Raw genomic sequence first — 13,410 nt, 5'->3', positions numbered from 1 at the left:
AACAGTGGGGGACTTTTTTTATTTCCAGTGGTTAGGTTTCTTGCTTATTTGTGACAAAATATGTTTCACTAAAATGCTTTCATACTTCAAAGGGATTTTTAAAGTTTTACTTCACAATGCATTTGCTGTAAGTCTATTTTTGACATTTCTATATGGCAGAATTGGAACAATTAGATGTAACTTAAGTAGTATTTTTATAAGCTGGTTGTCTTTAGCAATTATTAATTTGTACTTTGGGGAAGGATAATCATTAAGTTCCCAATCTCAGTGATTTACCAATGTAATGTCCTTTGGAATTGTACTGCCAAAGTCCAACTTCTAGATTTTTCTTTGTAAGTAAAGTATTTCCATAGTATCGTTTAAAAAGAAATTTTTGTTTTATCTATGTGTGAAATCATTTCTATAAGAAACCATGAATAAATAAAAACAAATTTAGTGTTGGGTGAGACAATCTGTTTGTTATCTTGGTAGCTGATCTTGACTGAATTTATTAATGGGCATCTGTGTATATGTGTTTTCAAATATGTTTTGTAGAATAAAAACTAAATTTCATGAAATTCATGATTTTTGTTTTAAGAGATTTAAAGTAGAAGAATATGTCTAGAATGATTGATATCCACATTTCTTGGCCATATACTAACTAGCAATGTGGGTTCTCACCCTATATTTATTAATTTTATGACTCATTTTACATAATGACTATATAATATTTAAACTCTTGTCATGACCTTTGCCCTGGGGTGCATTATAGGGCAACAGTTTTTGAACCAAACTAGTTCAAACGGTCTAACTTACAGAATACATCTGAAATCTGGGGACTCTGACTCTAGAGGGAATAAATTTGAGGAAGTTGTGGCTGCTTCAGTGTTACTGGTTTCTTCTTTGGATATGTGATTTTTATTTTCAACATTTGATGAGTTTCCCAGCAAGTCTCACAATCCGTTCTCTCTTCCCACCCAGCAATACACACTTACCTGCCCTGCTGGTGGGAGAAAGGAATGAAGGAACCCACACACACATTTCCAGCCCATACATCATCATCTGTGTACTGCTCCAAGCCACACATCTTCCCAGTCCCCCATGTGCCTTCCCTAATGTATGCGGCATCTCTTGCACAGTCCTGTGCACACTTCCTGACCACAGTGGCCCCCACAGACCTTTCCCAACCATGCAATACTCCTTGGGCTCTCCCCCCCCATTTGTCATCGTTGATCTGCCTGTGGCACCTCTCTCATACCCTTGCCCTCTTTTTAACCCATACCACATGTCCTGTGCAACTTGCACAATACCTCTCATGCATTCCCAGGCATCCTTAACATACTGTGCACCCTCTACAACCCATGGTGCATTTATGATAACACCCACACACCCTTTCCAACCCACACAGTAGCTCTCATGCACCCCACATACTATTCCTGACCCCCATCCCTGTGCACTCCCTTGCTCTCTTCCCTCACCCAGCTGTAGCCACTTAGCTGCTGATTGGCCTTAGACATGCAACTTGTTGCTGGCTTCTTCACTCTCTCCTGCAAGCTTTCTAGAACCAATTAAATGGGGAAAATGACAGGAATTCAAGGGAGAGAGAGAGAGGAAGACAGTGACAGGGAAGGAAATGGGAGAGAAGGAAAATTTCTGATACTCCCCACCAGCTTCCCACAAGGAAGCTCAATGGGGAAACTGGCAAAAGTTGGAGGTCATTCCTGCTCCCACTGTTTGTTGCCTACTTGTGCTCATTTTGTTTCTCTGTTTAGGTAAGGAAATATCTTTGAAATGATGACCCAATAGGACAGCGGTTGTCTAATATAATTAACAATTATATAATTAAGAGATTATTATGTAAGAGACTGTATAATCTCTGATTACACACACACACACACACATTTTCTGAAATTACATTATTTTGTTTTTATTTTCTGTATGTAATATAATGTACAGTAATATAAAATAAAAAACAATTCTTTTTAATCTTTTTTGCCATGTCTCATTTAAAAATCATAAATTAGCATCCCCAAATAAATTACTTTGGCAAATCTATACTGAAAAATAGGCAATTTTACCACATATTAGAAATCCTGCAGAGTTCTGATAAATATTAGCTTACACATTTAGGTCTATGTGCGATCATTGAAAAGTTATTGGAGATGTTATTATGAACATCTACTGAACCACTTCTGGGGAAAAAGCACTCAAAATGGCAGATATGTGACCATGGGATGCTGTTAGCGGCTGTAAATGCAAGCAACTTGCCAATTCCCCAAAATACAATCACATGATTGCAATTTTAAAAGGAAGTCATAAGCAGCTCTGAGGAGGTGTGTCATAACTTTGAATGGTTGCTAAGTGAGGACTTACATAGGAGCAGTGAATCAGGCACACAGGTATTTTCTTGGTTATGGTAAATTTTAGGTAATAGTTCTCTCACAGAAACGGATTTGCACCCTGATTTGAAAGGTCCTACATATGTAGACCTATAAAATGGACCTTGTCTTCTACCCAGTAGCATGTATAAATTTGTGAGAGAGATGGTTAGGGTTATAGGGTTTATTGTTCTGTTGATTTAAAATCAATTCCATTTGCAAAACACTTAATCTTTTTATCTAGTGCTATTTTTGCCATTTTGGCAAACTGATTTGCTGCTTCTCCTATAATAGGCATGTCAAACTGCCGGCCCATGGGCCGGATGCGTCACGCCAAAACCGCACCCAGCCCATTGCTGGCAATAGGGTAAAAGTCGTGATACGTCGCCTGACATCGCAAATTTGACATGCCTGTCCTATAATCTTGTTTATTGAATTCTGGAGTTTATAGGTGTGCAGGGAGAGGTTTTTTATTTTTAAAATAATAATTTGTTCCAATAAAGGAGAATATTTGTAGTTCAGGTAAAAATGACGGGTCCTTGGTGCTCTCTGAGTTTGCTTGTTTTCTTGAAGATGTTTCATTACCCAAACTTGCTAGCACTGATGATGTTGAGTAATGAAACATCTGCAAGAAAACAAGCAAACTCAAGAGAGCACCAAGGATCCCTAATCTATTCCTTGATTCCATGGTGTTTCATTCACACTACCTTTACTTTGGAGGGAAAGAATGGTGGCTAACAAGTCAAAGATGAATATGCATATTGTGTGGAGCAGGGTAATTGAATATATTTTTCATTGTTAAATGAATATACTATAGAAATATGTGATTGACCAAAATAATTGATCTGCATAAGGCAGTTCTGATATGCTGGGAATTATTCCTCTAATCATAGACTTATTTTGATCATTAAGGTCTATTACTTCAATATTATCTTTTCTTTAAGGCAGAATTCCCCAACCTTTCCGGGTTGGCAGCCCGGAAGTGGGAAGGGGAAAGAGGGGATGGTTTTGTGGGAGGGGCAGGTGCGTGCACTTGTGGGCGCATGAGCACACATTGCTCATGCAAGTGGGACCAAGAGCACCCATGACAGTAACGCAGGTGGAGCCCCAAATGCCTGTAGCACTCGCATGAGTGGAGCTTTGTACACACACCAGCCAGCCACTCACGTGGCATGGTTGTGAATAGGCCACGGACTGTAGTGGCCATGGCGCACAGGTTGGATATCCCTGCTTTAGGGCTTTTTTCTTAGACTCTTTATTATCTTATATTGATGATATAACATATCTAAATGGTAGGCAGTCTATTAGTTCAAAGAAGCATGTGGTAATATAGATGCTACATGAATTATGACATAATATTAAAATAGATGACTATATTCCTTGAAAATCAAGTATTTAGCCTTCACAGCTAGTGTCTGTTAGCACAATATGCTTATCCAGATTCTTTTTTTGAGTTTGCGCTCTGTACTTACTAAATTAGCCATATAGACCAGGTTTATAAAGCACTCTTAAGTTGAAATGTGGTTTTCTAGTTTGTGTACATTGTGCACATACAACCTCTCCTTTGGTTTGAGTTTTCCCAGACTGTATCTTTCCAACAGCAGAAACCAAATACAGTGCCTTCAGAAAGTATTCAGACCCCCTTCATTTTGTCAATTTTGTTATGTTGCAGCCTGATTCTAGAGATGTTGAAAATCATTTTTTTTCTCATTAATCTACACTCAGTACCTCATAATGACAAAGTGAAAACAGAATTTAGAAATGTCTGTAAATTTATTAAAAATAAAAAACTGAAATATCACATTGACATAAGTATTCAGACCCTTTGCAACAACACATGAAATTTAACTCATGTGCCTCCCATTTCTCTTGATGGTTGCTGACATGTTTCTATGTCTTGATTGAAGTCCACCTGTGGTAAATTGGACATGATTTGGAAAGGACATATCTCTCTATAGAAGGCCTCACAGCTGATAATGCAAACTGTTGAAGAGCAAAAGCCATGAGGTCAAAGAAACTGCCTGCAAAGCTCAGAGACAGATCTGGGGAAGGCTACTATAAAATTTCTGCTGCAAGTATGGCACAACCAGGACTCTTCTAAGAACTGGTGGCCCGGTCAAACTGATCAATCGGGGGAGAAGGGCCTTAGTAAAGCAAGGTGACCAGGAACCTGATAGTCACTATGACTTCCCTCCAGAGATCCTGTGTGGAGATGGGCAACCATCACTGCAGCCCTCCACCAATTTGCTAAAAAGCACCTGAAGGATTCTCAGACTGTGAGAAATAAGATTCTCTGGTCCAACGAAACCAAGATTTAACTGTTTGGCCTCAGTCCTAAACATTATGTCTGGAGGAAAACAGGCATCACTCATCACCTGCCCAATACCATCCAAACAGTGAAGCATGGTGGTGGCAGCATCATGCTGTGGGGGTGTTTTTCAGCAGCAGAGGCTGGGAGACTGACCAGGGTTGAAGGAAAGCTGAATGGAGCAAAGTACAGGGATATCCTCAATGAAAACCAGTTCCACAGCGCTCAGGACCTCAGAGTAGGCCGAAGGCTCACTTTCCAACATGACAACGATCCTAAGAACACAGTCAAGACAACATAGGAGTGGCTTAGGGACAACTCTGTGAATGTCCTAGAGTGGTCCAGCCAGAGCCATGACTTGAACCATATTGAACATCTCTGGAGGGACCTGAAAATGGCTGTCTAATGATGGTTGCCATCTACATTTGCAAGGAAGAATGGCAGAAAATCCCCCATTCCAGGTGTGCAAAGCTTGTCTCGTCATATTCAAAAATTCTCAAGCCTGTAATTGCTGCCAAAGGTGCTTTAACAAAGTACTGAGTGAACGGTCTGAATGCTTATGCCAATGTGATATTTTAGTTTTTTTCTTTTTCATAAATTTACAGACATTTCTAAAATTCTGTTTTCACTTTGTCATTATGGGGTACTGAATGTAGATCAATGAGGGGAAAAAATGAATTTCAACAACTGTAGAATCAGGCTGCAGCATAATAAAATTGTCAAAAGTGAAGGAGGTCTGAATACTTTCTGAATGCACTGTAAGACTTCCAGATTCAAGGATAAATCTGTTGAATAATTGTAATAAAATATAATAATGCTATAAAAATAATAAGTTAGTTATGAGATCTCTGTAAACTCTTTAGAAGAAATACGGTGATGTGTAATTGTTATGCTTTTAATGGAACATCAATGGCTGCAAGAAGGGTTAGAATGGATGTTTAAATCACTAGGAAAAGACTGTATTGGACTCAAAACGAAAGCGGTATCTTAAAGAATTTGTTAGGACTAAATATAAATTATATAAAAACAGGGAAAGTTGTAAAACCTATAAGTTGAACAACACTGATACTAGAATGTATAGTAATTATAGCAATTATGCTGTATATTGTAGCTGAGTAGTTAGATTGTAATGATAAAAGATACTCTGAGACAAGGAATATAATAACTATTCCTATTTTGAAAATGTAGAATATATATTTCATGAATTAATTATGCACTGGATAACATGTGGAGCATTTCAAATTATCCTTTTTGTTTTGCCGCTCATCTTAATTGAATATGCCCTACTACTATCACTAACGTGAGATTGTGAAAATGCCTTTTTGCCATCTTCTTTCTGTACCATGGATATTTTTCAATTTTAGGCTACATCTTGATCACCTTTGTTATAACTATCCTTTGGTTGAGGTTTCATTAGTTACATATCATCCCTTAGATTCCATCATCTCTTAGATATCAATTTAATCAATTTCAATGGTTTTGTTGATGCATTTTTGAAATTTTTGGAAAAAAGCAATATATTTTAATGCTCTGTGCTGTTCTTGTGTAATTTCAGTCTTAAATCTGAAATTACTTGTAATCTTGGCAACTTCATTGTACATTACTAAAATTGAATTAAGCATAAAAAACAAGTAGCTTCTGATACAGAATTTGGAGGAACATTGTTTATATTCCTTTATAAATGACTTATCCCATTTATTTCTGCTTTGTGCTTTTTGCTCTTCAATGATAGTCATACCATTACTATTACATTTGGGGCTTTTTAATGAAGAGTTAATCCATAGCTTTTACAGATTCCTACTGTAAAAACTCAAACCTACTCATGAAAAAGTTGATTAAGCTGGGTTTCCCCTGGCAAAGTTCATGTAGGTAGTTCAAGATTCCTTTGGTCAAAATTCTGAGCATCAAACTGCAGTGCCTTTTATCAAGTTTCCTCAATCCTTAGCGAAAGAAGTTTCTATAATCTTAGACAAATTGATTATCTAGTCATTAATTCAAAAGTACTTATTCATCATTAAACAAGATTATAAACATCTCTAGTTTAAAAATAAACCTAAATAAAGTCTTACAATAACCAAAATAGTCCATTTTAGCATTTCCATCAATTCATTTATCAAAATACGATCTTAGTAATTTTTAAATTTCTTTCATCTCTATCTATTATGTTGTTTCAGTGATGTAATCCCAAGAGAAAACAAAAACCCATTATTTTCTCTATTCTGTTCATCCATCATAGCAAAATATCGTAATCTCAAGTACACATCCATCTTTACAGTCTTATAAAAATCTCATTAAAGATGTAGTCTATCATAGATTTCACTTTTTAAATCCACATACTTACCAATAGTCAAAATTAATATTACACCCAAATATTTTCTATCTCAAACAAAATAATCATTCATAAAGCTGTGCCAAGATTTATTTACTCATTTATTGTGTGGGGTGTTGGGGGATATGTGCCATCTTTATTGTAAAACATTTCTGGTAAAAAAATCAATAATCCTTTGGATGAGATAGAGTTCAAACCTCAGTCTCTGGAAAATTAAGGTCACATCTTCCCATTTTGCCTGGTTTACACCTGGTAAAACTGAATCTTTTTCTCAAATTTCAATAAAGATTTCTTTTAAGACAATTGTATTTTGTTTTTTAGCTTTTAATATTAAATCAGAATTTTATTTTTATTTTTTATTTTAATTCCATTTATATCCCGCCCTTCTCCGAAGACTCAGGGTGGCTTACAAGCTTAGCAGTAGCCTTCATTCTATGTATATGCCTGCTTATTAGGGTTTTCACACACACTCCAAGTGGCATTATTACAAAGTCAGCTTAATTGCCCCCAACAATCTGGGTTCTCATTTTACCTACCTCCGAAGGATGGAAGGCTGAGTCAACCTTGAGCCTGGTGGGATGCGAACCTGCACTAATTGCAGGCAGCTGGTGTTATTTAAGGAGGCATTAGCCCACGGCTCCACCAATGCTCACAAGAAACTTCTTTCTCTTTCAATAAACAACAGAGGACTTAAAACATAAGCATTTATAAGAATGTCCTTTATCTTTAATTTCCAATTTATATTTTATTTGTTTACAATCCACATTAACCATCCAATTTATTGTCCAATAATTGTTCAGTTTTTTCAAACTTAGCTTCTATGGATTATAACAATATTTTAATAAAAATTCCATCTCCAGAAATGTGCTTTATTAATAAAAATGCATAGTCCCAAACAAAGAAGAAAATTAAAAAATCTAAAACTTTGTTTCTTGTTCTAAAAGCTAAAGGCAAATTTCAAATTGATTTTTTTAGTCCCAAATAACTTCTGAAATATTGAAAATCACCAGGAGATAAGGCTTCATGATTGAGGAAAACCTCTCTTCAATTTAAAGATTAATAAATTAAATAAAGTGCTTATAAAATAGGTCAGGTTTAGTGTTTGTTTGTCTTGGCTGAACTATAACTTTGAACGCGATGGAAACCCCACCTGCCAAATGGTTATTTACCAGGCAATCCCAAGAATATCCTTTTTGTGACCTTGTAAGCACCAGCTGTCTGGAGCTCGTGTGAGTTTATTTTTTTATATATATTTATTTTTTATTATTATTTTATTTTATTTTTGGATTTTCCTTACATCTAGATCAGGGGTGTCAAACTGCCGACCTGCGGGCTGGTTGCATCATGTGAATGCCACGCCCACCCCAGCTCCGGCAATGCAAAAAAAGTCATGATATGTCGCAACACATCATGTGATGCAGCAAGTGACACCCATGATCTAGATCAGGGGTGTCAAACTCAATTTCATTGAGGGCCGCATCAGCATTGCGGTTGCCCTTGGGGGGGCAGGTGGGTGTGGCCTACTGGGTGGGCGTGTCTGGAGTGCGTATGGCCTACTGGGTGGGCATGGCCAGCTCTACATCGTTCATGTCAAGAGTGCCTATGGGGGCCTGGGCAGGAATGGGACAGATCTGAGGGTCTCTGGCAGAAGGAGATGGTACCAGGGCAAGTGTCAAGGCATGGTCTACTGGAGGAGCCTCACTGTTCCTCTCAGGCCATGCAGGGGGGGCCTGGACGGTGGCACGGAGGTCAAATGCCCAGCCCAGCCCTCAAGGCTGCTGCTGTGCTTGTTCTCCTTAGCCAGGTTGCTCATGATGGGTACGAGGGCAAAATTAAGAGGGAGGCCCACTCCCTCTCCATGTGAGGAGACCTGGCTTTGTATCCAAAGCTTCCTTAGCAATAGGATGGGAGACCCTCCAGGATATGCCAGGAGGAGGGGGAAAGAGGATGGTGAAAGGGCAGCAGGGAAGGACTAAGGCAGGACTTCCCTCAGACCCTCCCTCTCCTTCCTTCCTTCCTTCCTTCCTTCCTTTCTTCAAATGGTGGGAAAATATTTGAGATGAGGGAGGGAGAAAAACAGGCAAGAAACGCAGCTGGGGAAGTGTCATCCTTCGTGAGGAATGAAGAAATGCACCATTGCCTGGAAGTGGCCAGCACATGGCCCTCGCCTATTTCACATATCCGGCTTGGTGGGCTCTTGAGGAGGGGATGCCGTGAACAGCATGAGCGTCGATGTTACCTGTGCAGTGCTGCCCAGTCCCCAGCCTGCCTGGTTTTGGCAGGCAACAAGGTGCTCTCCTCACAGTGCCGAGAGGCTGAGCCAGGTGGCATGAATCTGAAGAGAAGCGCAACGCTGCTCAGCCCCTAGCCTGCCCGAAGTAGGCAGGGCCGTGTGCTGGCCACTTCCAGGCAGTGGTGCATCTCTTCATTCTTCACAAAGGGTGATACCTCCCCAGTGCGTGCCCAGGGGGTGGGGCCGATGCAGTAGGGGCTGGTCCCTCACTGTTTCCAGACGGCCTTGTGGAGCTAAGACTGAATGCGTTTCAGCATAGATGGCCACCACGAAATTGTACATTGGCTCCCAGCCAGCCTGGGCCAGGGCCAAGGCAGTGGGGACCGTTCCCTCACTCTTTCCAGGATGGCTTCACGGGCCACATGAAACAACTTCGCAGGCCAGATCTGGGCCCTGGGCCTTGTGTTTGACATGTCTGATCTAGATAATTCTTCAGAATTCTGGAATTCTGCCCCCCCCAAAACAACTCAACCTGGGCTGCCACTTCAGGAAAGCTCTTTAACCCATCTTTTCCCCATCAGAAGTTACAAGTAAATTTTAAATATGAATTTAAAGACTGTAAAAAGAATTTTTTAAAAAGTATATATACAGCAAAAGGGTAATTAGAATGCTGATTTTGGAAAGTTACAAATAGACTAAATTTGAATTCCTAATACAGATTGGATGCAATAAAGGTTATTTGTGAACAATGGACCCTAAAGTTAATTTTAAGAGTGTTTGCCGTAATGGATACTTTAAAAAAAAGAGAAAGAAACGGTATGGAAGAAGAACAAGATTTACCATATAAGACTGAGACTGATCTGAAAATGGATTTAAAAACAACGGGCTACAAGAATGATATGAAAAAACCCCTGGGTATACCAAATAAACGGGCTGATGCCTTAGTAATTAAAAGGGATATAGAAATAACAAAGAGTGACTTGGATAACTTTTCTGTATTGGATATATAAAAGAGATTGTTGAAATCATGAAGAATTTTAATGCAAAAAGATAAATAAGATGAATATAAATCATGTTCTGGGACTTTTTTGAAGGAAGGGATTAAAAATAAGATGATTAATAATAATAATTTTATAATAATAATATGTTGTCATCTCTGGTAACCTTTAATGGACTTTTACAGGTCAGGACTGAATAAAGTTTAAGGATTCATTTATACAGAAGAAATAGAGGAGGAAGAAATAATTCGTATTTTAAGAGAAAGTGATAATTTGCTAAAATTGTTTATACTTACGATGAAGGGGGAAGTCATTTCTTTATATATGCCTACACTTTTTCTTTATTTTAATTTTACTTTTTTTAATTCTTATGTTTAATAAAATTATTTTTAAAAAATCTTAACATTTATTCTTTCCATTTTTCTTCTTATAATACCCTGCTAACATTTCTCCTACATTTTGAAAATTTAGTGGAACTTTGTGAAGGGAGGCTATTTATGGGTCTCTATATTGATATGATTGTAAATAGCAAGTTTTTCAAAGAAACACTTCTTTGTTTCTTGGATAGCTTGGTGCTGTGATTGGTAAGGAAATGCAATTATTGCTCTTGAGAAAGAAGGGGAAGCGAAAGTGATTGGGATAAAAAGGAAAGCTGATGGAAAACAGAAAGCTCCAAAATACAAAATAGAACCATGGAAAAGGAAAAGGGATTAATAGATGAGAACTGAAGAATTGTCAACTAAGATTAGATAATCCAAAATAATATGATAATCTGACTACACAGGTGCCACAATTTGCAAGAGCAGCAGGACTTATGGCTTTCCACAGTCAGACACATGGAAAATTAAGAAGGATAATCTATTGTGTTAAGGGGACTTCTTAATAGCTGTGTTACAACTATCAGAAATGTTCATACCAATGCTAGATTTAGTATAGACATTGCATCTGCAAGAATAATGAAGAAATTGCAGTATTGGAAAGGGAATGTGAAACTGTTTAGTGGAAATTGTTGCCTTATAGCTTGGAAAAGAATGCTGAAAAGATGGGATAGAATTTTACTCACTCATGTTGGAAGCACCAAGAATTAGCCAGTGACATCACTGTTACCTGGGGGATGCCCAGTTGGGGGCTCCTTTCATGGCTCCATTAATGTGCCCACATAAGTGGTGCCTATCAATCTACTTGCCATTGCACACTTTCGTACTGCTAGGTTGGCAGGAGCTGGAACTCAGAATTTTACTGTGTTTCAGAAATAATTTAGAAACAACTCTTTTCCCCCCAATATATGGCTGCATAAACTTGCAGGCAGGTTACTACATTTATACCCACTCACATTCTAAAACATTGTCACAGAAAGCATCTGGGCACTTAACTGTGCAAAAAAGAGCCAGATCCTAATATTCAGATAAATAAAATGTAATTCTAATAGCTTAAGAAGAAGAAAAAATGTGAATGCAAATAATAATAGAATAGATTTCTACCCCTGTGTTTTCTAAAATTTATAAAATAGGTTACTTTATAATTGCTTAATAGTAACTGTTTGTGGAAGAAGTATATTTGATGATAAATTATGCCAAAAGTCGTTGAGTGTGTATAGGTGTCCTAAGGAAATGTACTTGCACATAAATTGATGGAAATAAATGTAGTCACTAATTAGATTTATAAAACACATTTTTAATTGCTTATCCAACTCCATATCTGATTGATATGGATAGATGAAGTACAGTCTTGAACATTGATGACGTTTAACTGCGTACCGGACCTCAAAGTTGAGAGTCTTAAGGGAACATGTTAGATAAGGAAAAGTTAGTACTGCAGCATAGAAATCTTGGGAGAGAATATATAATATAAAGTTTGCCATTTATCAAATAAGTGACTACCAAGAACTGAATTATGTTTCCTGGCTTCCCAAGCCCAGTCTCCAGGAAATTAAACTTTGGGGCTCTTTCAGTTGTCATTTAAACCTTTAGTTGCTAAAGTTTCAGGAGTTCAGTGTCTTCATTTTTAATAAGATCGTTATATGTGAATGCATGTATGTAAGATTGATGCAACCTAACTGGCAGATGATAGTTTACTGTTTTTTTATGTTGCTGTTGTTTACTATTAAGTAATTTTTGTTTACTGTCTACAGGTATCAAAAAATACGTTGTTGGCTTAATTATCAAGACCTCCTCTGATCCATCATGTGTTGAAGTGAGTAAGAGTTCCTTGGGGATAAGAAGATGGTCCTTGCAAATGAAATAGGATATGTCTTAATTTCTTATTTTTCTCTCTTATCCTCTCCCTTCTCCCTCATTCAGAAAGAGAAAGTATACATTGGGAAATTGAACATGATTCTTGTTCAGGTGGGTCGAATTTCTGGTCTTTATATATTAATTTATGTCTGGAGTAATAATTATTCACTGTATTCACTTTTAATGTTTTGCAGATTCTAAAACAAGAATGGCCAAAACATTGGCCAACGTTCATCAGTGATATTGTTGGGGCCAGCAGAACAAGTGAAAGCCTTTGCCAGAACAACATGGTCATCTTGAAGCTATTGAGTGAAGAAGTTTTTGATTTTTCCAGTGGACAGATAACTCAAGTGAAAGCCAAACATTTAAAGGACAGGCAAGTGATTAATATAAGGAATATGCCAGAAATGCAATTCTGAATTGTAATGAAAGGCAAATCAAATTCTTCACCTAATGTCAAGAGCCTTGAACATAAGAAAGTAGTATCAGTTAAGATACATTTTGTTGAATTCTGGTCCTTGATTCCAAGGAGCCATTACTTCCCATTTCCTCTAACATAGACAAAAGTAGTTTGTCCCCCTCTCACCTTTCTGTGCCAAAGAAGATACATGCCCAGACAACTCCATAGTAGCCGAGCTGCCTCACTTAAAAAATGAGATGGGTTTTGCTCTATTTTGTCCAGAATTTTCTACCTAAGCCATCATTCTGCATCTTCGGTGAAGCTGCAGAATTTTCTTTGGTGATTTTGCCAGTTTTATCAATACCCTTTCTTTTTTGGGAGAAAGGGGCTAGTCATTTTTTTAGATTTAACATCTGAAGATTTCCAGTTTCTTATGGATACACAGACTGTTGAACTGATTTCTAATCACTGTCTTTGTCTTGAATATATTTATAAGGATTTCACAAGCATCCTTTTGTAATTTAACTGTATTATTTTAAAGTTGTAAAAGT

At 37.7% G+C, this 13,410-nt stretch overlaps 1 protein-coding gene across 6 annotated transcripts in view; it reads left to right on the top strand.

Moving 5' to 3' along the window:
- XPO1 (exportin 1) overlaps positions 1–13,410 on the top strand; it is a 72,381-nt gene that overhangs the window by 16,180 nt on the left and 42,791 nt on the right. For all 6 annotated transcript variants that reach the window (XM_083348233.1, XM_083348232.1, XM_083348236.1 and 3 more), the window contains 3 exons: positions 12,357–12,418; positions 12,526–12,570; positions 12,654–12,835. In XM_083348233.1, coding sequence (XP_083204359.1) covers positions 12,357–12,418; positions 12,526–12,570; positions 12,654–12,835 — 289 coding nt within the window. The remainder of the gene's footprint in view (positions 1–12,356; positions 12,419–12,525; positions 12,571–12,653; positions 12,836–13,410) is intronic.

Source organism: Vipera ursinii, assembly GCF_947247035.1.
Source record: "Vipera ursinii genome assembly, chromosome: 1".
Classification (NCBI taxonomy): Eukaryota; Metazoa; Chordata; class Lepidosauria; order Squamata; family Viperidae; genus Vipera; species Vipera ursinii.
This window is presented reverse-complemented; position numbering and strand designations above follow the sequence as displayed.